This window comes from Bombina bombina, chromosome 9 (assembly GCF_027579735.1).
Source record: "Bombina bombina isolate aBomBom1 chromosome 9, aBomBom1.pri, whole genome shotgun sequence".
Lineage (NCBI taxonomy): Eukaryota > Metazoa > Chordata > Amphibia > Anura > Bombinatoridae > Bombina > Bombina bombina.
Genome location: NC_069507.1, coordinates 223,476,405 through 223,503,439, shown reverse-complemented (window position 1 = coordinate 223,503,439; position 27,035 = coordinate 223,476,405). Strand labels below are relative to the sequence as shown.

General features: G+C 43.2%; 1 protein-coding gene across 3 annotated transcripts in view; it reads right to left on the bottom strand.

Moving 5' to 3' along the window:
* Positions 1–27,035, bottom strand: part of CACUL1 (CDK2 associated cullin domain 1) — a 170,166-nt gene that overhangs the window by 54,308 nt on the left and 88,823 nt on the right. For all 3 annotated transcript variants that reach the window (XM_053692673.1, XM_053692672.1, XM_053692674.1), the window contains one exon: positions 13,445–13,583. In XM_053692673.1, the coding sequence (XP_053548648.1) occupies positions 13,445–13,583 (139 nt within the window). The remainder of the gene's footprint in view (positions 1–13,444; positions 13,584–27,035) is intronic.

Genomic DNA, 27,035 nt, shown 5'->3' with positions numbered 1-27,035 from the left:
GATTGACTTGGAGATACATTGTGTTGTTTAAGTGTTCCCTTTATTTTTTTGAGCAGTGTATATATATATATATATATATATATATATATATATATATATAATAGCCTACAGATCCATAGTGACAGCTAAGAAGCCAAAGGTGTGACGATCCGCAGTAAGCTTGTGCACCATGAATTCTCACTTTAATGATATTCAAGCAAAGTGATAATGTTTGTTACAAAAAATTGCATTAAACTGGTGTGAATTTCTCTAACAAACTGTGGGCGGTATTAGGTCACTGTTGCAGTATGTGAGCACAGGATATAAATAGACATATCATAAGCATGTATGTGTTTGACTTCCCTGTTCTAAGATGGATGCCAGTGTGAACTACATGCGATGTATTCTTGGCACTCAAAGTAAGGATTTCTAGAAGAAAAACATGTTTACGGAAAAACAGAATTTATGTTTACCTGATAAATTTCTTTCTCCTACGGAGTATCCGGTCCACGGCTTCATCCCTACTTGTGGGATATTCTCAATCCCTACAGGAAGTGGCAAAGCGAGCACACAGCAGAGCTGTCCATATAGCTCCCCTCAGGCTCCGCCCCCCCCCAGTCATTCGACCGACTGTTAGGAGAAAAAGGAGAACCATAGGGTGCAGTGGTGACTGTAGTTTACAAAAATAAATTTAAACCTGACCAAATGCCAGGGTGGGCCGTGTACCGGATACACCGTAGGAGAAAGAAATTTATCAGGTAAACATAAATTCTGTTTTCTCCTACATTGGTGTATCCGGTCCACGGCTTCATCCCTACTTGTGGGAACCAATACTAAAGCTTTAGGACACGGATGAAGGGAGGGAACAAGTCAGGTAACCTAAACGGAAGGCACCACTGCTTGTAAAACCTTTCTCCCAAAAATAGCCTCCGAAGAAGCAAAAGTATTGAATTTGTAAAATTTGGCAAATGTATGCAGTGAAGACCAAGTCGCTGCCTTACAGATCTGTTCCACAGAAGCCTCATTCTTGAAAGCCCATGTGAAAGCCACAGCTCTAGTAGAGTGAGCTGTAATTCGTTCAGGAGGCTGCCTCCCAGCAGTCTCATAAGCCAACCGGATGATGCTTTTCAGCCAGAAAGACAGAGAGGTCGCAGTCGCCTTTTGACCTCTCCTCTTGCCAGAATAGACGACAAACAAGGACGATGTTTGTCTGAAGTCTTTAGTTGCTTTTTAGATAAAACTTCAAAAGCACGAACCACATCAAGATTGTGTAACAGACGTTCCTTGTTAGAAACTGGATTAGCACACAGAGAAGGAACAACTATTTGCTGGTTAATATTCTTATTGGAAACCACTTTTGGAAGAAAACCAGGCTTGGTACGTAAAACGACCTTATCTGTATGAAACACCAGATAGGGTGAATTACACTGCAAAGCAGACAATTCAGAAACTCTTCTAGCAGAAGAAATAGCTACCAAAAACAAAACTTTCCAAGATAGTAACTTAATATCTATGGAATGTAGAGGTTCAAACGGAACCCCTTGAAGAACTGAAAGAACTAAATTTAGACTCCATGGAGGAGCCACAGGTCTGTAAACAGGCTTGATTCTGACCAACGCCTGTACAAACGCCTGAACATCTGGCACAGCTGCCAGACGCTTGTGCAACAAAACAGACAGGGCAGATATCTGTCCTTATAAGGAACTAGCTGAGAGACCTTTCTCCAATCCTTCTTGGAGAAAAGATAGTATCCTTGGAATCCTAATCTTACTCCATGAGTAACCCTTGGATTCGCACCAGCAAAGATATTTCCGCCATATCTTATGATAAATTTTCCTGGTGACAGGCTTTCTAGCCTGGATCAGAGTATCTATAACTGATTCCGAAAACCCACGCATAGCTAGAATCAAGCGTTCAATCTCCAAGCAGTCAGTTGCAGAGAAACTAGGTTTGGATGTTCGAATGGACCTTGGATTAGAAGGTCCTGCCTCAAAGGTAGCTTCCATGGTGGAACCGATGACATATTCACCAGGTCTGCATACCAAGTCCTGCGTGGCTACGCAGGAGCTATTAGAATTACCGAAGCCTTCTCCTGTTTGATCCTGGCTACTAGCCGGGGGAGAAGAGGAAACGGTGGAAAGACATAAGCTAGATTGAACGACCAAGGCACCACTAAGGCATCTACCAATGTCGCCTTGGGATCCCTGGACCTGGACCCGTAACGTGGAACTTTGGAGTTCCGACGTGACGCCATCAGATCCAGATCTGTAAGGCCCCATAGTTGAGTTAACTGGGCAAAAACCTCCGGGTGAAGTTCCCACTCCCCCGGATGGAAAGTCTGACGACTCAGATAATCCGCTTCCCAGTTGTCCACCCCTGGGATGTGAATTGCTGATAGATGGCAGGAGTGGTCCTCTGCCCATTTGATGATCTTGGATACCTCCCTCATCGCCAGGGAACTCTTTGTTCCTCCCTGATGATTGATGTACGCTACAGTCGTCATGTTGTCCGACTGAAATCTGATTAATTTGGCCTCCGCTAGTTGAGGCCATGCCTGGAGCGCATTGAATATCGCTCTCAATTCCAAAATGTTTATCGGGAAAAGAGATTCTTCCCGAGACCAAAGACCCTGAGCTTTCAGGGACTCCCAGACCGCACCCCAGCCTAAGAGGCTGGCTTCGGTCGTGACAATGATCCACTCCAGTCTGCGGAAACTCATTCCCTGAGACAGGTGATCCTGAGACAACCACCAGAGGAGAGAGTCTCTGGTTTTCTGGTCCATTTGTATCTGGGGAGATAAATCTGCATAATCCCCATCCCACTGTTTGAGCATGCACAGTTGCAGTGGTCTTAAATGGATTCGAGCAAAGGGAACCACGTCCATTGCCGCCACCATTAGTCCTATTACCTCCATGCACTGAACTATGGAGGGTTGAGGAATGGATTGAAGAACTCGACAAGTGTTCAAAAGTTTTAACTTCCTGACCTCCGTCAGAAAGAGAGCAGTGGCCAATCCGAAGGGAAGAGCCACAAACTGGTAATGCTTGTCCAGAAAGGCGAACCTTAGGAACTGATGGTGATCTTTGTGGATAGGAATATGCAGGTACGCATCCTTTAAGTCCACGGTAGTCATATATTGACCCTCCTGGATCATTGGTAAAATTGTCCGAATGGTTTCCATTTTGAATGATGGAACTCTGAGGAATTTGTTTAGGATTTTTAAATCCAGAATTGGCATGAAAGTTCCTTCCTTTTTGGGAACTACAAACAGGTTTGAGTAAAAACCCAGTCCTTGTTCTGCTGTTGGAACTGGGTGTATCACTCCCATTTTTAAAAGGTCTTCTACGCAATGTAAGAATGCCTGTCTCTTTATCTGGTCTAAAGATAAGCTAGACATGTGGAACCTTCCCTTTGGAGGAAAATCCTTGATCTCTAGAAGATACCCCTGAGAGACAATTTCTAGTGCCCAGGGGTCCGGAACATCTCTTGCCCAAGCCTGAGCAAAGAGAGAAAGTCTGCCCCCTACTAGATCCGGTCCCGGATCGGGGGCTACCCCTTCATGCTGTCTTGGTAGCAGCAGCAGGCTTCTTGGCCTGTTTACCCTTGTTCCAGCCTTGCAATGGTTTCCATGCTGGTTTGGGCTGGGATGCATTACCCTCTTGCCTAGTGGCTGTAGAGGTAGAAGCAGGTCCGTTCCTGAAATTGCGAAAGGAACGAAATTAGACTTATTTTTAGCTTTGAAAGGTCTATCCTGTGGAAGGGCATGGCCCTTTCCCCCAGTGATATCTGAAATAATTTCTTTCAACTTTGGCCCGAATAGTGTCTTACCCTTGAAAGAAATATTAAGCAATTTTGTTTTGGACGACACATCCACAAACCAAGATTTTAGCCAAAGCGCTCTGCGCGCCACGATTGCGAAACCAGAATTTTTCGCCGCTAATTTAGCTAACTGCAAAGCGGCATCTGTAATGAAAGAATTAGCCAACTTCAGGGCGTGAATTCTGTCCATGACTTCATCATAAGAAGTCTCCTTCTGGAGCGAGTTTTCTAGTTCCTCAAACCAAAAAGCCGCTGCAGTGGTTACAGGAATAATGCAAGAAATTGGTTGAAGAAGAAAACCTTGTTGAACAAAAATTTTCTTAAGTAAACCTTCTAATTTTTTATCCATAGGATCTTTGAAAGCGCAACCGTCTTCTATTGGTATAGTCGTGCGCTTAGCTAGCTTTGAAACTGCCCCCTCTACCTTAGGGACCGTCTGCCACGCGTCCCTTCTGGGGTCAACAATTGGGAATATTTTCTTAAATATAGGAGGGGGAACAAAAAGGTACACCTGGCTTCTCCCACTCCTTAGTCCCGATATCCGCCACCCTCTTAGGTATCGGAAACGCATCAGTGTGTACTGGGACCTCTAAGAATTTGTCAATTTTACACAATTTTTCTGGGACCACCAAAGGGTCACAATCATCAAGTGTAGCTAGGACCTCCTTAAGTAGGGCGCGGAGGTGTTCTAGCTTAAATTTAAATGCTATGGTATCAGGCTCTGCCTGCTGAGAAACTTTTCCTGTGTCAGAAATTTCTCCCTCAGACAGGCCCTCCCTCACCGCCAAGTCAGATTGATGTGAGGGCACTACAGATAAATTATCCTCTGCGTCTGCTTGCTCATTTTCTGTATTTAAAACTGAGCAATCACGCTTCCTTGGAAAAGCTGGCAGTTTGGATAAAAATGCTGTGAGAGAATTATCCATTACTGCTGCTAACTGTTGCATAGTAATAGCAATTGGTGCGCTAGATGTACTGGGCATCGCTTGCGCGGGCATAGCTGGTGTTGACACAGAAGGAGGGGATAGCGGGCTATCCTCACTACTTTCAGCTAAAGAATCATCTTGGGCTACATCTTTAAGCGTGATTGTACGGTCCTTAAGCTGTTTGGACGCTATGGCACACTTCACACATAAATTTAATGGGGGAACCACCTTGGCCTTTGGACATACAGAACATAGGCTATCTGAAGGGTTAGACATGTTTGACAGACTTAGACAGAACTTCAATGCAATAAAAATTATTTTTGACAAAAACGTTACTGTGTCTTTAAATAATAAAAGTGCACACATTATTACTGAAACATCAAAAAACCATCAAATAAACATCCGATTTTAATGAAATTTTCACCACAGTGTCTTATTGAATATTTTTTTATTGAGACAAACAAAACAGAGTAAAGTATAACAACTCCACATGAGTATGTGCATAGGAATTACAAACATATGAAGGTAAACATTAGATCTTAGATATTGGTGAGATGAAAATTAGCTTGCTCTTTCCACATACGTAATTTTTCTGCTGTTGGAGAACTTGAATCACCACAGTGTCTTAATGCTTTGAAAAGATTGCACACAAATTTTCAGAACAATTAACCCCTTAATGCCCAAACCGGAGCTAATAACAGCAGTTAACCGGTTAAAAACACTACAGTACAATGCCACAGCCTCTACTGTGGCTTTTACCTTCCTTAGGGATTATTTAAGTAGGAAATAAGCCTCTCTGAAGTCCTTTCTGATGTCTCTGGACTCCCCACGTGAAGCTGCATGAACTGCCTAGTCAAAACAACTGCGCAATTGAGGCGCGAAAATGAGGCCTCCTCCCTCTTCATTCCAGAGTGGAGGGGCCTTTCAGACTAGATTAGGTGTCCAAATAAGTGCCAGGCGCAATATTAAACCCCATAAGTGTTTCAAAGTCTTAACAAACACCTTATTCATACTGAAAACATGCTAAAAAGCAATCGATTAAGCCCACAATAGTGTCAACCAGTATAGAGCCCTTAATATAAGCCATCATTTTATACAGAGTCTAAGAAAAATGGCTTGCCTATCCCTGAGGGGATTTCTGACAGTCTTCTAGCATTACTTGGTCTTGTTAGAAAAATGACTGATCATACCTGAAGCAGTTAAGCCTGCAAACTGTTCCCCCCAACTGATGTTCTCTGGTATTCAACAGTCCTGCGTGGGAACAGCAATGGATTTTAGTTACTGGTGCTAAAATCATATTCCTCTCAGCAGAAATCTTCATCACTTTCTGCTTCAGAGTAAATAGTACAAGCCGGCACTATTTTAAAATAACAAACTCTTGATAGAAGAAATAAAAAACTACAACTAACACCACATACTCTTTACCACCCCCGTGGAGATGCTACTAGTTAGAGCGGCAAAGAGAATGACTGGGGGGGGCGGAGCCTGAGGGGAGCTATATGGACAGCTCTGCTGTGTGCTCTCTTTGCCACTTCCTGTAGGGATTGAGAATATCCCACAAATAGGGATGAAGCCGTGGACCGGATACACCAATGTAGGAGAAAAGGTTATTTTCTAGAAGGGTGATATTTGGCACACAAAGCTCATTAATACTCGTCAGCAGACACAGCTAAGAATATGAAAAACTATCTACAGACAGACGTGTAACATTTTTATCTCAATGATTGATGTTTTGTACAAGGTACTTTAAATAAACTAAGCTTTGTTCAATGATCTGTGCACCCAAGGAGAAAGCGCACGTTTCTTCAAGAGATCCTTAATAAGGGGGTGACTTAGAAGAGAGGTGTCCTGTCTATTCCAGAACGCAATACTTTAATTAGACTGAAACAGAGCATGCTGGCATTGATGCAGCTAACTACCCAGAAACATTTATCACAAGAATCTATCTGCATACAATTATGATTGGGTTATAATTACTCTGGCAACAGAAACTGGATAGGCAAATTTAAGAAACGATAACCGGTCTAATTTAACCCTTTTGCCACTGAGCCGATTTTACACCCCTGCTCTAGAGATGTTTTTAGTTGTTCGGCCCTCACTGCATTTACACATAAATTTGAACTTTTTTCTGTGAGGTAACCACTCAAATTATACCTCATCTTTTTCAGTCAAGCATTTTTAGAAAATAACTTTAGTTAGCAGAAATATCATAATATGAGAAAACTCCACCATATTAAATGCAAAAAAAATATATATATTTGTGTCATTTTCTGTATTGTTCAAAGTAAACAGCAGCATCGGAGTCATTATTACCAAAATACTTTAAATACACATTTTACTGTCCCACATTTAGCATCAGTTCACCTTCCCAAACAGCACAATGAATTGTTTTATACTTTATGATTAAAATATAAATTGACAATTAGAAACTAAAAAAAAAAAAAAGAGAGAACAATTATTTTTGTCACTATTCAAAATCTTGCAATTTATGCAGAAAATGAGTAGGTATGAAGTATCTAACATACAAATATTACATACATTTAAAATTACACAAAATGTTGAATTCCCATAGGGGTAGTTTAACCCATTTTGAAACAGTACGTATGATCTTATCAATGTCCACCATCACCCAGGACAGCTAAAAAACATAATTTATGCTTACCTGATAAATTCCTTTCTTCTGTTGTGTGATCAGTCCACGGGTCATCATTACTTCTGGGATATTATCTGCTCCCCTACAGGAAGTGCAAGAGGATTCACCCAGCAGAGTTGCTATATAGCTCCTCCCCTCTACGTCACCTCCAGTCATTCGACCAAAGACCAACGAGAAAGGAGAAGCCAAGGGTGTAGTGGTGACTGAATTATAATTTAAAAAATATGTACCTGCCTTACAAAACAGGGCGGGCCGTGGACTGATCACACAACAGAAGAAAGGAATTTATCAGGTAAGCATAAATTATGTTTTCTTCTGTTATGTGTGATCAGTCCACGGGTCATCATTACTTCTGGGATACCAATACCAAAGCAAAAGTACACGGATGACGGGAGGGATAGGCAGGCTCATTATACAGAAGGAACCACTGCCTGAAGAACCTTTCTCCCAAAAATAGCCTCCGAAGAAGCAAAAGTGTCAAATTTGTAAAATTTGGAAAAAGTATGAAGCGAAGACCAAGTTGCAGCCTTGCAAATCTGTTCAACAGAGGCCTCATTCTTAAAGGCCCAAGTGGAAGCCACAGCTCTAGTGGAATGAGCTGTAATTCTTTCAGGAGGCTGCTGTCCAGCAGTCTCATAGGCTAAACGTATTATGCTACGAAGCCAAAAAGAGAGAGAGGTAGCAGAAGCTTTTTGACCTCTCCTCTGTCCAGAATAAACGACAAACAGGGAAGAAGTTTGGCGAAAATCTTTAGTTGCCTGCAAGTAGAACTTGAGGGCACGAACTACATCCAGATTGTGTAGAAGACGTTCCTTCTTTGAAGAAGGATTTGGACACAAAGATGGAACAACAATCTCTTGATTGATGTTCCTGTTAGAGACAACCTTAGGTAAGAACCCAGGTTTAGTACGCAGAACTACCTTGTCTGAGTGAAAGATCAGATAAGGAGAATCACAATGTAGGGCTGATAACTCAGAGACTCTTCGAGCCGAGGAAATAGCCATTAAAAATAGAACTTTCCAAGATAACAATTTTATATCAATGGAATGAAGGGGTTCAAACGGAACACCCTGTAAAACGTTAAGAACTAAGTTTAAACTCCATGGCGGAGCAACAGTTTTAAACACAGGCTTGATCCTAGCTAAAGCCTGACAAAAGGCCTGGATGTCTGAATTTTCTGACAGACGCCTGTGTAACAAGATGGACAGAGCTGAGATCTGTCCCTTTAATGAGCTAGCCGATAAACCCTTTTCTAAACCTTCTTGTAGAAAAGACAATATCCTAGGAATCCTAACCTTACTCCAGGAGTAACCTTTGGATTCACACCAGTATAGGTATTTACGCCATATTTTATGGTAAATCTTTCTGGTAACAGGCTTCCTAGCCTGTATCAGGGTATCAATAACCGACTCAGAAAAACCACGTTTTGATAAAATCAAGCGTTCAATTTCCAAGCAGTCAGCTTCAGAGAAGTTAGACTTTGATGTTTGAATGGACCCTGAATCAGAAGGTCCTGTCTTAGAGGTAGAGACCAAGGCGGACAGGATGACATGTCCACTAGATCTGCATACCAAGTCCTGCGCGGCCATGCAGGCGCTATTAGAATCACTGATGCTCTCTCCTGTTTGATTTTGGCAATCAATCGAGGAAGCAGCGGGAAGGGTGGAAACACATAAGCCATCCTGAAGTTCCAAGGTGCTGTCAAAGCATCTATCAGAACCGCTCCCGGATCCCTGGATCTGGATCCGTAGCGAGGAAGTTTGGCGTTCTGGCGAGACGCCATGAGATCTATCTCTGGTTTGCCCCAACGTCGAAGTATTTGGGCAAAGACCTCCGGATGAAGTTCCCACTCCCCCGGATGAAGAGTCTGGCGACTCAAGAAATCCGCCTCCCAGTTCTCCACTCCCGGGATGTGGATTGCTGACAGGTGGCAAGAGTGAGACTCTGCCCAGCGAATTATCTTTGATACTTCCATCATTGCTAGGGAGCTTCTTGTCCCTCCCTGATGGTTGATGTAAGCTACAGTCGTGATGTTGTCCGACTGAAACCTGATGAACCCCCGAGTCTTTAACTGGGGCCAAGCTAGAAGGGCATTGAGAACTGCTCTCAATTCCAGAATGTTTATTGGCAGGAGACTTTCCTCCTGACTCCATTGTCCCTGAGCCTTCAGAGAATTCCAGACAGCGCCCCAACCTAGAAGGCTGGCGTCTGTTGTTACAATTGTCCAGTCCGGCCTGCTGAACGGCATCCCCCTGGACAGATGTGGCCGAGAAAGCCACCATAGAAGAGAGTTTCTGGTCTCTTGATCCAGATTCAGAGTGGGGGACAAATCTGAGAAATCCCCATTCCACTGACTCAGCATGCACAATTGCAGCGGTCTGAGATGTAGGCGTGCAAAGGGTACTATGTCCATTGCTGCTACCATTAAGCCGACCACCTCCATGCATTGAGCTACTGACGGGAGTTGAATGGAATGAAGGACACGGCATGTATTTAGAAGCTTTGTTAATCTGTCTTCTGTCAGATAAATCTTCACTTCTACAGAATCTATAAGAGTCCCCAAGAATGGAACTCTTGTGAGAGGCAAGAGAGAACTCTTCTTTTCGTTCACTTTCCATCCATGCGACCTTAGAAATGCCAGAACTAACTCTGTATGAGACTTGGCAGTTTGAAAGCTTGAAGCTTGTATCAGAATGTCGTCTAGGTACGGAGCTACCGAAATTCCTCGCGGTCTCAGAACCGCTAGAAGAGCACCCAGAACCTTTGTGAAGATTCTTGGAGCCGTAGCCAATCCGAATGGAAGGGCTACAAACTGGTAATGCCTGTCTAAGAAGGCAAACCTTAGATACCGGTAATGATCTTTTTGAATCGGTATGTGAAGGTAAGCATCCTTTAAATCCACTGTGGTCATGTACTGACCCTTTTGGATCATGGGTAAGATTGTCCGAATAGTTTCCATTTTGAACGATGGAACTCTTAGGAATTTGTTTAGGATCTTTAAATCCAAGATTGGCCTGAAAGTTCCCTCTTTTTTGGGAACCACAAACAGGTTTGAGTAAAACCCTTGTCCTTGTTCCGACCGCGGAACCGGATGGATCACTCCCATTAATAATAGATCTTGTACACAGCGTAGAAACGCGTCTTTCTTTATTTGGTTTGTTGACAACCTTGACAGATGAAATCTCCCTCTTGGGGGAGATAATTTGAAGTCTAGAAGGTATCCCTGAGATATGATCTCTAGCGCCCAGGGATCCTGGACATCTCTTGCCCAAGCCTGGGCGAAGAGAGAGAGTCTGCCCCCCACTAGATCCGGTTCCGGATCGGGGGCCCTCGGTTCATGCTGTCTTAGGGGCAGCAGCAGGTTTTCTGGCCTGCTTGCCCTTATTCCAGGACTGGTTAGGTTTCCAGCCTTGTCTGTAACGAGCAACAGCTCCTTCCTGTTTTGGTGTAGTGGAAGTTGATGCTGCACCTGCTTTGAAATTCCGAAAGGGACGAAAATTAGACTGTAACTGACTGGAAATTTTTGATGCGTAGCAAAGAGCGCCAAAAACGGCCCCTCCCCCTCACACACAGCAGTGAGAGAGAAACGAAACTGTCATAATCAAAACAAGCAAAATGCCAAGTGGAAAAAATAATGCCCAAATATTTATTCACTCAGTACCTCAGAAATGCAAACGATTCTACATTCCAGCAAAAACGTTTAACATGAATTAAATACCTATTAAAAGGTTTAATGTACTTTTACAGAGTAATTCCGGTGAAATACCATCCCCAGAATACTGAAGTGTAGAGTATACATACATGTCATTATAACGGTATGGCAGGATTTTCTCATCAATTCCATTCAGAAAATAAAAACTGCTACATACCTCAATGCAGATTCAACTGCCCGCTGTCCCCTGATCTGAAGCTTTTACCTCCCTCAGATGGCCGAGAAACAGCAATATGATCTTAACTACTCCGGTTAAAATCATAAGAAAAACTCTGGTAGATTCTTCTTCAAACTCTGCCAGAGAAGTAATAACACGCTCCGGTGCTATTGTAAAATAACAAACTTTTGATTGAAGTTATAAAAACTAAGTATAATCACCATAGTCCTCTCACACCTCCTATCTAGTCTTTGGGTGCAAGAGAATGACTGGAGGTGACGTAGAGGGGAGGAGCTATATAGCAACTCTGCTGGGTGAATCCTCTTGCACTTCCTGTAGGGGAGCAGATAATATCCCAGAAGTAATGATGACCCGTGGACTGATCACACATAACAGAAGAAAATATAAAAACAAACAAACTAAACAAAACATGAAATAGCTATACCAAAAGTCATGAAATATAGAATTTCCCAAAACAACACCCCTTTTTTTACATTCTATCATTACATTTTTTTATTAGTTCAGACAAATGTTTGCCTTAATATCAACAGTACAAATAAATGAGGCTAGTGGTTACTGTTATTAGTCTTACCATATCAATGACTTCATAGCTATAAGGACATGATACCCCTTATTTGAATTGTGAAACCTAATTCTTTCAAATGTGCGATATTATGATATGTTGTTAGGTGAGAGGCAAGAAAGGTCCATTAAGAAGCATAAAAATCACAAAAATAGAACCAAAGTTTAGAGGTATTTGTCATTGTTATGTCAATCAGCTGACAGCAGGAGGACACAGGACCACTGCTTTCAAATAAGGGGTCTCAAGATTTTTTTTGGGGGGGGAGCAACATAGGGGATATAACTCCCCTGATATTGCCCCATATGCTTATGGTTATGGCAGGTGATAAACAAGTGGTCAGTAGATAACTACCTGGGCATGTGACCCCTCCTTTGAAAGAGTGGCTTCACCTTTTAAAAAAGAAGTTGACTTGCCTTGTGTTAGTGCATATTTAGGGTGAAATGGTCCCTTTTACAACTCAGAGGACTGTAAAAGGCACCAAGTGTACAGGTGATTGCCATATTTAAAAGGGACATGACAACCAATTTGATGATGGGCAATCTGCTCTTTCATGTGAGGGGTATTGCAAGTATTTGTATTGTATGCAGTATTTAGGGGATAGGGGCACCTTAGCAGACACTTTCCCCCATACAGTAAATACATTAGGTAGGTTATTTACATAAAAATGACAATTGACTACTAATGACAGGGGTGTAAACCCCATTCTTGAAACAGAGTCTCATACTCCTTGGTGTTTTATTGGGGGAATGACAGAGATAAAAGGGATAGCACTGAGGAACAAACTGTCCCTGGGCATTATAAATAAAATGTGATGAGTAGTCTCAGAAAATTAAGCTGAAGGTGACAAGGTTCCGGTGGTGGCAGCAGTGTGGGATAACAGGAATCCACCAAGAGAAAAACATGGTAAACCTGCCTCCTGGAGAAAAATACAACCACATAAAGCAATGAGTGTATGAAAATGCTCTCTGATAGGGAGGACACAATGTGTGTGCATTACTACAGCACACGCTAACTAAGGTGATGATTATACAACCAGGGCAGAACACTGTCTGAAGTTCCAGAGCTCAGCTATCAGGTTCGGGAATGGGAGACTCCCCACTGACACTAAAGCTTCTCACTTTCTCTGTACTTATGTCAATTATGCAGGAATCTACATTATAAAAGTTTCCACCACACAGAGAGCGAAACTCAGGTCGTGCGGTAAGAACTCCCTGATGGCAGGGACTGTGCTGCACAGCCTTGCTGCAGCAGAGCAAGTACTGTGAACCCTTAATGAAACTCCTATAGTGAGAATATTTTTCTTTATCCACGAAAAAAACTATTTAATTCTGTAAAACCGTAACTAGGAGTTAGAGCTCCAGAAAATGCTGCTTCAAACATAGAAACTATAATATTAAAAAGGGGATGAGTCAAATAAACACAATTGAGCAGTTTCTACCTTCCCTCAAGTAGCTGCCTAATATGCCAGATGTAAAGAATTCTACTTCAATAGGACACTTGTGTACTAAACTATCATTGTAAACACCATTAATAGTTTTTTATAGTTTTAAGATTATTGCAAGTTTGAATTGTTGCTTATTAGTCAGATTCACAATGATAAAAATTAACAACCAACCTGTTGAATCCATTTTGCATCAGTTCCCGCTGTAGCTTCTGATCTTGTGCCGCATAATCCTGGAGCTCTGATTCCATAGCCGGGGGCAGAATGTTAGGGATAAATTTGGAAAACAGTGTTGGTGCGAGCTGAACCCATTCTGGAACCAAACAACAAAATATTGATGAATAACAGACAATTAGCATAGAAAGAATGAGTGAGATAGCAAAAGTAAATCTAATACTATTAGTCACATGTCTGCTGAGAGCTGCAGTGTTTGTATACCAGAAGAACTGATCACCGTATTTTTGCAATCAGCAGATCTAGTGGCACAGTTATGTCGTGCAACTAGCGCGTCTGATTTGATCAGAGGCAGTTTTCTGTTCAGGATCAGCAGTGTTCTGCAGCTCCAAGCAATACTTTACCTATGTGTAACCCCTTTACGTGTTAAATACATAGGGTTGCAGGGTCGCTAGTGATAAAATGTACATGCTCTAACAAATCAGAGCATGTGATTTTCTCACTATAATAGCCCTTTAACCCCTTCATGCCTGGAGCAAGTATTTAACATCGGAACAAAGTTCCAATGTTTGCTTGAAATTTGCTTGAAAAGCTAAATTGGCAATGCGATCATGTGATTACAAGGCCGGGAATGGATCATGGGGGGACTGCCTATGATGCTAAGTATGCCTCCCAGTTGGATTTCTCATTGCCTAAAGGGAGGAAGGTGCAGGACACCAAAAAAGGTAGGATGCGCCCTGCCGTCCTAACGGTGTCTAGGGGTTAATGAACAAATACAACATTTTTCCATTTGTCAATTTTTTCCTTTGTTGGTTAATTTGCTTCCCGATATTATTGATAGGAATAAACAAAACAAATGAATGTTGTATTTTTAGTTTGTTTAATTAATGAACTAATATTTGCAACAACAACAAAAAAACGCAAAAACTTAAATTATGCTTATCTGATAATTTTATTTTCTTTAGATGGAAAGAGTCCACAGCTGCATTCATTACTTTTGGGAATTCAGAACCTGGCCACCAGGAGGAGGCAAAGACACCCCAGCCAAAGGCTTAAATACTCCTCCCACTTCCCTCATCCCCCAGTCATTCCACCGAGGAACAAGGAACAGTAGAAGAAACATCAGGGTAAAAAGGTGCCAGAAGAACAAAAATAACAGACGCCCCACAGAAAAAATACGGGTGGGGAGCTGTCGACTCTTTCCATCTGAAGAAAAGAAAATCATCAGGTTAGCATAATTTAAGTTTATCTTCATAAATAGAAAGAGTCCAAATCTGCATTCATTACTTTTGGGAAAACAATACCCAAGTTATAGAGGACACTGAATGCAAAAACGGGAGGGTACAAGAGGCGGCCCATTCTGAGGGCATCAGGCCTGAAAACCCCTACCCAACAAAATCCTGCTTCGTCCGAAGCAGAGAACAACTTTGAAAGAAAGAAAAAGCCCAAGGACACTGACCCGCAGATCGTCCATAGCCTTGCTAGGGACCGCAGGAACTAGACTCGACTGAGTCAACAGCCTCCAAGAGACACCGTCCCCAGCAGTCGGCCTCCAAACAACACACCACTTACTAAAGAAAGGAACAAACTACCGTATTATTCCACAAAGAAGAAAAGGCACAGAGAAAACGTGATTGTACTTGTAAAGCGCGGCTAATCCCCCATAAGGTACTCAAGGCGCTGCTCATTTTATCAACCTTGAAAGGAGGAAAGGTCGAGTAGACCTTGCCGGGGATCAAACTTGCAACCCTCGGTTTGCTACAGTGCAGAGTTGCCACAGTGCATTAGCATGCTGAGCTAGCTTCCAGCTAGCATACGGAACTTCCAGAAAAAAAAAAAAAAAAAAACTAAAAAGGGCACAACGAGTCCAAAATAAAAACACAGAGCAAAAACCAGAGAAACCGGGTCAGGCTAACAGAGACCCAACCAGTCTCATAGAAACAAGGGGAGGCAACGCCCAGAAACCAAAAATACAGAAACCACGGGATAAGGCCGGCAGCCTGAAACAGAGAGAGGATCTTCCTCTAACACAGTGCAACCACACTCTAGGAGCAACTGAAGACGAAGGTCCCCAAGTCGCAAAAAGGTATCTCAGAATACCAAAATATTTAGAACGAAACATTGTGCAGCAAGCTCAGAAAGGTCTGATGAACAACACCTGAAGCAAAAACACTGCACGCTGCAGTCATCTAAAAATGACTCTGAAACTTAAATACTTGCAGTGCAAGTAGAAAGTAGCTGAAGATAGGATCCCTCAGATTGCTAAGTATCCACTAAACAGCGGATAACGTTGCAGGCTAAGAGCCGCAAGTCTTTCCCACAAATCTTTAATGTGGAGAAGGGAGAAATCTCAAAAAGGCTTATTGTACCTTGAATGCTGCGAGGACGAAATAGCAGAGCAACAGATCTCAGATCCTGCTCCAACACCAGACCAGCCCAAGTGACATGTCTGATAGACAGGGGGACAGAAAGACCCCAACTATAAGCCCCCAGGAAATGGAAAGAAAAAGGGGTGACTCACCCACCTCAACAGAGCTCGGGTGCCAACCCAATCCGTCCTCCAAAATAGGCACTCCCAAGGAGAACCCCCTAGGACAGTGGTTCTCAACCTAAGTGTCCTCAAGGCCCGGTAAGTTTTAACCGGACCTGTCCAGGGCCCGGTAAGCATCGGGAGGGGTATATATATATATATATATATATATATATATATATATATATATATATATATATATATATATATATATATATATATATATATATATATATATATATATATATATAGTAGCTATATATATCTATATGTTCAATAATCCCCTCAGGAGATATTAACCCTTGATTCCTAGATACAAAAAGGAGCCTCACTGAGGCCCTATGTTAAAGTTATCCCCGAAAGGTTGTAGCCCCTCTCGGATAAACAGTTGAAATTACAATACATCCATGATGAAAGTAAAATGAAACGACCTTACCGGAATCTACGCCGTGGAACAGGAACACGGCCCTTCAAGCGTCGCCTCTGCCATGGACTTGAGAGAAAAAAGCAGGCAGCGAAACTCGTCAACACTGATTGCTTGTGGAGCTGTTACTATGAGTCGGGATGGTTTCGCAGAAAGACTCTCCCCCTGCATCTCCGGACTCTAACTTTCACCCATGCTCTCATTGAGAGGCTGACACGACTACTTAAAACTCCAGTCCCATGCTGAAGAGTACTACCCTCCATAAGAGACTATCGAAACTTCTGACACTTCTCTGCCAAACTCCTTGGACAAAAGGTAAAGAAGGACTGGGGGATGAGGGAAGTGGGAGGAGTATTTGAAACTTTGGCTGGGGTGTCTTTGCCTCCTCCTGGTGGCCAGGTTCTGAATTCCCAAAAGTAATGAATGCAGCTGTGGACGCTTTCCATTTATGAAGAAAAACAAAAAACTAAACAAAAAAACCCAAAATTTATGCTTACCTGATAAATTTATTTCCGGACATGGAGAGTCTGCGACGTTATTCCAATTACTAGTGGGATATTTCAACTCCTGGCCAGCAGCAGGAGGCAAAGAGCACCCCAGCAAAGCTGTTAAGTGCAACTGCCTTACCCATAACCCCCAGTCATTCAGCCAAAGGAAATGGAAAAGGAAGAAACACAAGGATGAAAAGATGCCTGAAGTTTACACAAAAAACTGCCGAATTATAATTAAGAGGGCAGGGTCGTGGACTCTACATGTCCAAAAAGAAATTTATCAGGTAAGCATAAATTTTGTTTTCTTTCCTATGACATGGAGAGTCCACTACATCATTCCAATTACTAGTGGGAACCAATACTCAAGGACACGGAATGAACAGGGAGGGAGAAAAAGGCAGGAGGACCTAAACAGAAGGCACCACCGCTTGAAGAACCTTTCTCCCAAAAGAAGCCTCGGCCAAGGCAAAAGTTTCAAATTTGTAGAATTTGGAAAAAGTATGCAGAGAGGTCCATGTTGCCACCTTGCAAATCTGTTCTAAAGAAGCATCATTTTTTAAAGCCCAAGATGAAGACACAGCCCTAGTGAAATGAGCCATAATTCTCTCAGGAGGCTGCTGTCCAGCAGTCTCATAAGCCAAACTAATCAAACTTCTCAACCATAGAAACAGAGTAGTAGAAGTAGCCTTCTGACCCTTACGTTTTCCAGAGAAAAATAATAGGGGTTAGGGGGATTAAAGGATTTGTGGCATTTAAGCCAAGCAGTATATCATAATAACTTTAAAAGACTTAACACTTTATTGAACTTATATACAGACTAACAATATTACCAAAAGTTGTATATATATATATATATATATATATATATATATATATATATATATATATATATATATATATATATATGTGTGGGTATATCACTACCACTTCTAATTGGTCATAATTGCATATAATCCAACATTAATTAAAAACAAAGCTAAGGGGCTGTGTGGCCTGGGTAGGGGCTGTCAGGAGTATAGAAGTTAATAGGGATAAGGGTGTTGGCAATCATTCATACATAGCAGACTAAGCGCTCAAAGGCCTCCTCCTGCCTGCGTACTGCTGAGATTGAACCCAGTCAGCTGATTTCTAACTGAATCCCTATAGCTTAAAACACCATTCAAACATACATTGTCTCAAAGTTCACATAATACGTAGTGAGGGCTTATCAGTCTCTCTAAATATATGAGAGCCGGATGTTGATCACTAGTGTCTTATATAACAATGTATTAAAGATCGCAACAATGTAGCGATAGATCCCTGTCTTCAAAACAAAAATTTAAGTGTGTATAGTCTCCAAATCTGTATGGCAACGGGATACATAATTAAACTACAATTCATAGTATCATTCAAAAGCGTAGTGGGTAAAAATCAAATCCCTCTTAGCATGTGAGAGTGCAGTATATGTCACTAAATGCCTGTATATCAATCTCAACAAAATAGAATGCGAGTTAAACAGAGCCGCTATTGACTCCAAAAACAACCCCTCCCAGTCCACGCCCACCAGAGAAAACAGGGAAGAAGATGGCCGAAAATCTTTAGTAGCTTGTAAGTAAAAGTTTAGAGCCCGCACAACATCCAAGTTATGCAAGAGACGTTCCTTTTGAGAAGAAGGATTAGGACAAAGAGAAGGAACAACAATTTCCTAATTAATGTTTCAATCCGATACTACCTTAGGAAGAAACCCCAATTTAGTACGAAGGACCGCCTTTTCAGCATGAAAAATAAGGTAAGGAGAATCACACTGCAGAGCTGAAAGAGAAGAGAAACAAAACCTTCCAGGATAACAGTTTTATATCAACAACATGCATAGGCTCGAACAGAGCCTGCTGTAAAACTTTAAGAACTAAATTAAGGCTCCATAGAGAAGCAACAGGTTTAAACACAGGCCTGATTCTAACCAGGGCATGTACAAATTCTTCAACATCTGGTATATCTGCCAGACGTTTGTGCAAAAGGACAGATAACGCTGAAATCTGACCCGTTAGAGAACTGACCGATAAAACCCTTATCCAGTCTATCCTGAAGAAAGGACACACCAATAAAGATATTTACGCCATATCTTCTGGTAAATCTGGTGAGTAACCAGTTTTTGAGCCTGAATCATAGTTTCAATGACAGTCAGAAAAAACATGCTTAGATAGACAGAACTAGGCGTTAAATCTCCAAGCAATTAGCTTCAGAGAATCTAGGTTTGGATGGTGAAAAGGACCCTGAAGGAGAAGGTCTTTCCTCAGAGGTAACCTCCAAGGAGGTAGAGATGACATCCTCACCAGATCCGCGAACCAGATATTGCAAGGCCATGCAGGAGCTATTAGAATCACTGATGCTCTCTCATGTTTGATACAAGTGAGGACTCGTGGAAGGAGAGCAAACAGAGGAAACAGATAAGCCAGAGAAAACCTCCAAGGAACCGCTAGAGCATCTATCAGAACAGCCTGAGGATCTCTTGACCTTGAACCATACTTTGGAACCTTGGCTTTTAGCAGGACACCATCAGATCCAACTCTGGAAACCCCCCCCCCCCCCCCGAGGGTTAAGCCACTGAGGTGATGTTGTCCGATTGAAATCTTATAAACCAGACCCACGTTAGTTGAGGCCACGCTAATAGGGCATTGAAGATAGCTCTCAATTCCAAGATGTTTATGGGAAGAGAGGACTCCTCCCGAGACCACAGGCTCTGAGCTTTTAGAGGGCCCCAAACAGCACCCCAGCCTGACAGGCTGGCGTCCATATTCACAATTTCCCAGGAAGGTCTCAAAAAGCAAGTGCCCCGAGACAGATGTTCCTGTAACACCCACCACGAGAGAGAGTCTCTTGTCAGAGGGTGTAGATTTATCCTTAGAGTTAAATCCGTATGATCTCCGTTCCATTGACAGAGCATACAAAGCTGCAGCGGTCGTAGATGGAACCGAGCAAAAGGAATGTCGTCCATGGATGCCAACATCAGTCCAATCACCTCCATGCATTGGGCCACAGGTGGACGAAAGGAAGACTGGAGAGAAGTGCAGGAAGCAAGAATCTTGTCTTTTCTGACCTCCATCAGAAAAATCTTCATGGACAGGGAATCTATTATAGTCTCTAGGAAACACACTTTGGTATATGGAACAAGAGAACGCTTTTCCATTTTCATCTTCCACCCATGGGAACGTAGAAAAGACAACAACATCTCTGTATGAGATTGGGCTAGTTGAAAAGATGACGCCTGAACCAAGATGTCGTCCAGATACGGCGCCACAGCAATTTCCTGGGATCTGATCACAGCCAATAGTGCCCCCAGAAACTATGTGAATATTCTGTGAGCCGTGGCCAGACCAAATGGAAGTGCAACACATTGAAAGTGTTTGTCTAGAAAAGCAAACCTCAGATACTGATGGTGTTCCCTGTTTATGGGAACATGAAGGTATGCGTCCTTCAGGTCTATGGTCGTAATAAACTGACCTTCCTGTATTACAGGGAGAATGGAACCCTGAGGAATTTGTTTAGACACTTGAAGTCTAAAATGGCCCGAAAAATATAAAATTATGCTTACCTGATAATTTTCTTTTCTTCCGTGGGAAAGAGTCCACAGCCGCATTCATTACTTATGGGAAATAAGAACCTGGCCACCAGGAGGAGGGAAAGACCCACGAGCCAAAAGGCATAAATACTCCTCCCACTTCCCCTATCCCCCAGTCATTCAACCGAGGAACAAGGAACAATGAAAGAAGCATCAAGGTGAAAGGGTGCCAGAAGATAAAAACAACAACGCCTCAAAAAACGGGCAGGGGGCTGTGGACTCTTTCCCACGGAAGAAAAGGAAACTATCAGGTAAGCATAATTTATGTTTTTCTTCCTAATGGGAAAGAGTCCACAGCCGCATTCATTACTTATGGAAAATTTGTACCCAAGCCAAAGAGGACATAGAATGCCAAAACGGGAGGGTAAGAGGCGGACCAATAAAGGCACCCACCTAAAAACAGATTTCCAAGAAACACAAAGTCCCAATTCGTCCGAAACAGGGAACGAAAAACATTTTGCAAAAAGTGGTCCCAGAGACACAAATCTACCAACAGTCCAAAGAACCTAGATAGAACCACGAGTGGGCCCACCAAGAGCACCCACCTCCAGGACAGCATCTGACAGGGGAACCAACCCTGCCACGGCCCCTTAATCAAGTGAGGGACCCCGACTAAAAATTCCCAAAGGGAAGATACAAGACAGAAGGAGGAACACTGCCCAGGGTGCCAAGGAGACAACCCTAAGCCACTCAGTAGGCTACGCCTGCACAGACTATATGAAAAGTCCGGAAGGGACCAGAGAGAAACAAACGAATCTCAAAACCAGCAAACTCCAAAACAGCAAGACAACAGGGACATACGTCACCAAATAAACAAGGGCGTGAAGGAAAACCCCTCACCCCAGAGAGCAGGTGAAAACAGACTGAGTCCCACACCCCAGACCACAAGAAACTTAGGACGTCTCAGCAAGGAAAAATTTCCGTAGCCAGAGAAAAACTCAAGGAGAGAGACAGAAAAAAGATGATAAAAACCAGAGAAGAGCCCCCATCCAAAAACTGATACAAAACATCCCGCTCCTGCGCAACTGAAACAGCGCAGACCAACACTAAGCCACTATAAACTGCAGAATAGCGGAACATCCTTCCTAAATCAACTTCTTGAGCAAGGAGATCCTAAGGATCCAACTGCCCCCAAGGGTTCCGAAAAAACACCTCACAAGGAACCTCAACGTGCATGCTAGCGTTCAAGGAACAACAGTTGCCCTGTAGACAACAGCAACCCTCCGCAAGCTGGGTAGTAAAACTAACCGTAGGTCAAATTAGTTGACCAATAGAAACCATCCCTTACACAAACGTAAGGGAAGAACCACCCAGCATGCTTGAGAAAAGCGACCAGATCCCAGGAAAAAAAACCTGAAACCTGAGAACACAACCCCTAAGGGCAAGCCTGCAGGAAACAGACAGAAAATAGCAAATAATCACAGCCAAGTAAAAACTCAGGGACTGAAACCTGCTAGACAGGCAAGCTAACCACCAAGCCACCTGGGCTCAATAGCTTACCAGCAGACAAAGAAAAATGACTGCAGCTGTTTCCCAACAGTAAAGCTTCCGCTTACTCTGCATTGATATAAGAGAGACAAGAGTCCCTCAGGAAAGACCGCAAGACAGGGAGCACGTGTCCCTAGGACACCCAACTAATCAACAAAATGATTGCACAGGCACAGAACGCCCAAAGTGTTGAGTGAACAGCGCAAATCCTAGGACCGAAAGGAAACTAGACCTCTCAGAACCCAACAAAAAGACCAAGACTGAGAGCAAACGCCCAAGCCACCTTAACACAAGCAACAAGGCGACCAACAAGTCTAACCCATGCGCCGTGAACAAGTCTAACCCATGCGCCGTGAACAAGTCTAACCCATGCGCCGTGAACAAGTCTGCAGATGGCAGAGACAACGGGGACAGATGACAAACCGTGCTAGAATTAGTCCTAGATGCGAAAGAGGAATGGGAAAAGGAACCCCCTTACAAGAAAGCCCAGAGCCCATCCTTCACCGAGGTATCAAACCGAAATTACCCTAGACTCCTTAAAAGGGAGACAATAGGACCCGTCCTGACCCAACCCCAATCCTAGGGGCATAACAGGAAGATACAGATAGGACAAAGAGCTAGACTGCTCCAACACTAGACACTCCCCTGAGATCCATGATGGAATCATAAAAGGAGGAAACCAGACTTCCATATGTCAACACCCAAGGCAACAGGCCCCAAGCCGACCAGAGGTAGGCTATCTCAATGAGGAAAAGAAACCTCAAAGCAAATCCAAGATGACACAATAGATACTGCGAACGACACCCGCAGCACAAGTCCATAAGGGAAAAACCCTTAACCAGTAGCACCGACCGAGCCCATCACGGGCCCAAACCCCCAAGGGGCGATAGACCACCAGGACGCCAGTGATATCCAAAAGCCAATCAGAGCCTAAAAGCTCCCAGGGGTCGGAGGTAAAGGACATTAGCCCCCTCCGCACAATAGCCTAAACTACATGATGGCAAAGACTCAAGGAGAACCATCAACAGTAGCTGAAAAGGGCATAACCGCTCCATAAGTAAGGACCCCACCCCTCAGATCAGGGACGCGAAGGGACACGGTGGGACACCACTGGTAGCGAGGTCGGGTGCGGACTGACACAGATCAGTCCAAGCGCTTCCGACATCCAGACCCAAAGGTCCAGAAGAATAGTGGGGGGGGTTTTCATTTTAAAAAACAAATAGCTGAACAAGCAGTAGGTCCCGCCGTACCAGCCAGTCCCAACATGCGTCACTCACAAGTAACAAGTCACACTCAAAACTTCTGAAAAAATCTGAGAACTTCCGTAGAAGAACTTGAATCAAGCAATCCCAGAATCCCCATAGGGAAACAGAAAGAAAAGTAATCCGAACCGGATAAAGGAAAAAACAAAGGCACCCGCAGGCATCTGCCCAGAAGGAATTATGTTTCCGCAGGAACTGCCAAACGGAAACCGTAACCTCAAGAAAAAAAGACTGAGAAAGCTCACAGTAGACCGACAGGGGAGAGACACATCCCCACTAGCCTATCTCGAAGAACCTTGTGAGAACCAATACAAACCATAAAGGGAATGATCCCCCAAATAAATCAAAAGTTCGTCTTAATAGGACACGCAGCTGCACAATCGAAAACAGCAGCAAGGGGGAACAAACACCCCCGGGGGGAATATTATAGTGCCATTCACGGTCTGAACGCCCAGAATAGACAGACAGGCACATAAATGCAAGGAAACTTCAGGGTCCTGCAATTGAACGAGCGCCATTAAGATATTAAAATGCAAATGCCCGGCCAACTCCGGGGGAAACAATCCACCCTGTGCGGAGAGATCAGTAACATTGGGGACCTCAAAAGTAAAAGGAGTATGCGAGTGGGAAGGCACCTCCCGAGGAGAACACCCAGAGGCCGATGGCTCAGAAGGCCCAGGGTCCCCCAAGCCCGAGGGACCTGGTAAACTATCCAGGCATGAGAGACAAGATTGGCAGACTTGCGACAACAGGGCCAAATTACGGTCCTCATCCGAGGGCCTCTCAGAATTACAATCCTCATCCGAGGAGGATTTGGAATCGGATATAAAAATAATCCCGGCATTGGAAACCTCCATGGCTTAAGACTGTACAAGAGAAAACAGATATTGGAAAAAAGCGACTGGCACCCAACATCAATGGCTGGGAGCACTCACCACCTCCTATGACCAGACCTCAGAGGAGCAGACTCTTTCCACCGTCGCCACACAGTCAGGAATGCAGAAGGGGAAGAAGCCCCACCTAAGAGTAGAAACGCGCCCGGCCACCAGATGCCCCACAAAATTCCAAAAAGTGCTCCCCTAAAGGGCGGCAAAACCCAGGCCCACAAAAAAAGTTAAGCAAGTCTGAATAAAATAGTCATAACCAGAAGGTATAGTTCCAGGCCGTGTAAACCACAACCGAAAGAGCAAGCTAATATGTGCCACATAGGCATGTGTCTCAGCCACAGAGCCCCTATGCACATACACAAGAAGGTTGAATCACATAAGAAACATGATAAAAATAAACTCTTACCCGTTCACTATCCACCCTAAGGAAGAATTATCCCGTGATTCCCAGATCGGAGCAAAAGGTGCCTCAGCGAGCATTGCCTCCGTCATGGACTTGAGAGAAGACAGCATGTAGCGAAAACGAAGTTCGGCAACGCCAAGTGCTGAAAACGGAGTTGTGAATAAGAGTCGGGATGGTGTCACAGGGAAAGCTCCCACTTCATCTCCGCACTCTCACATTCACCCAGGCCCTCCTCTAGGGACTGACAGGACTACTTAAAACTCCTGTCCCATTTCGAATGGTTGCACCCTCCATAAGAGACATATGAAAATAAAAATAAAATAATTTTAAAGAAAACTTCTGACACATCTCTGCTACCCTCCTGGGACAAAAGAGAAAGAATGACTGGGGGATAGGGGAAGTGGGAGGAGTATTTATGCCTTTTGGCTGGTGGGTCTTTGCCTGGTGGCCAGGTTCTTATTTCCCATAAGTAATGAATGCGGCTGTGGACTCTTTCCCATTAGGAAGAAAAGTTCCCTCCATTTTGGAAACCACATACAGATTTATGTAGAATCCTAGACCCTGCTCTGCTACAGGGACAGGAACAATAACTCCTAGAGAGTATAGGTCTTTTACACAGTTTAAGAAGGCTTGCGTCTTTATTTGGTTTGAGGATAGTCTTGACAGGAAAAATCTGCCCCTTGGAGGGCAAGACTTGAATCCTATTCTGTAACACTGATATACTATGTCCACCGCCCAAGGGTCTGGGACATTGCGTATCCAGGCTTGACTAAAAAGAGAAAGCCTGCCCCCCACAGGAATCTGGGGCGGAACCTTCATGCTGATTTAGAGTCAGCAGAAGGCTTTTTGTTTTGTTTTCCCTTATTACAGGGCTGATTGGATTTCCAAGAAGATCTGGTTTGATCTGGTTTAGATGAGGAAGAGGAGGACTTTTGTCCCTTAATGTTACGAAAGGAACACAAATTAGAAGTTTGATAACCTCTAGGTCTGTTCTTCTTGTCCTGAGGTAGGAAAGATCCCTTTCCACCAGTAATCTCTGAAATGATCTCTGCCAGACCAGGTCCAAAAAGTTTTTCCCTTGTAAGGTAAAGCCAAAAGCTTGGCCTTAGAAGAGACATCGGCCGACCAATATTTTAACCACAGAGTCCTGCAAGCTAGAACCGTGAAGCTAGACATCTTAGCTCCCAGACGAATTATCTGCATATTGGCATCACAGATAAAAGTATTGGCCAATTTAAGAGCTTTTATCCTATCTTGGATCTCCTCTACTGTAGTTTCCTCTGTAATAAGATCAGATAATGTATCTCCCCAATAAGATGCAGCTCCTGCATCCGTAGCAATACTCGCTGCTGGTTGCCACTGCAATCCTTGATGGACATACATCTTTTTTAAGTAAGCATCTAGCTTCTTGTTCATTGGGTCCTTAAAAGAACAACTATCCTCTTTAGGAATGGTAGTTCTCTTAGCAAGAGTAGAAATAGCTCCTTCTACTTTTGGAACAGTGTGCCATGAGTCCCGAATAGAGTCAGCCACAGGAAACATCTTCTTAAAAACAGGGGAAGGGAAAAAAGGAACCCCAGGTTTGTTCCATTCCTGACCAATAATTTCAGACATCTTCCTTGGTACAGGAAAAACCTCCTCAGAAGATGGGGAATCATATACTCTGTGGGGTTGACAGCAACCGCCGGTTAAGAGTCGTCCAAAGTAGCTACAACCTCCTTCAAAAGTAATCAGAGGTGCTCAAACTTAAATCTAAAATTAACTTCTTCAGATTCTGACGATTTTTCTGCTAAAGTGTCAGAGTCTGAGATCTCACTTTCAGAAGCTACTGAAGTATCATCATCAGACAGCTAAGTAAGAGTCCTGCAGTCCTAGAATCAGAAACCTTAGCATTAGGCAAGTGTTTAGATTTTCTCTTTCGCTTACCCAATAAAGGGAAAGCTGACAAAGCCACTGATACTGCGAAACTTTAGCTGCAAAAAACCCCAATAGACAAACACCCCCAGGTGGATGAGAAGACACAGAAGGCACAGTATGAGAAACAACTAAGGCTTGGGACGTTTGAGGAGAAAGCGGAGGTATGTCACGCACAACATTATCCTGAGAGACATTAGGCTGAGAAAGGAGTCATCTGTCTTTTAATTTTAAAGTCTTAGCTCAACAAGAAGAACAAAATTGCATAGGCAAATCAATTTGGGCTTCTAAACAAAGTAAACATGTATCCATGGAGTTGGACTGATCCTGTTCTAAGTCCATAGCTAATAATTTCCACAAGTAAACAAGGCAGAATGAAAAATGCTTTTAAAATTTTATTAAAAGATTAAAACTAATTTAAGTAAGGACCTATAAAGAATCAGGCACCACACTTTGTGTAGTTGTCTGTACTATAATGTGGATTATTCCAGTGAGCCACTTAGACCTCTTGAGGAAATAAACAAAACTTTTAGATAAAAAAAATACAGTCAAGATAATACCCCACTAGCAACAGGAATGGAGTCTGACTTGCTC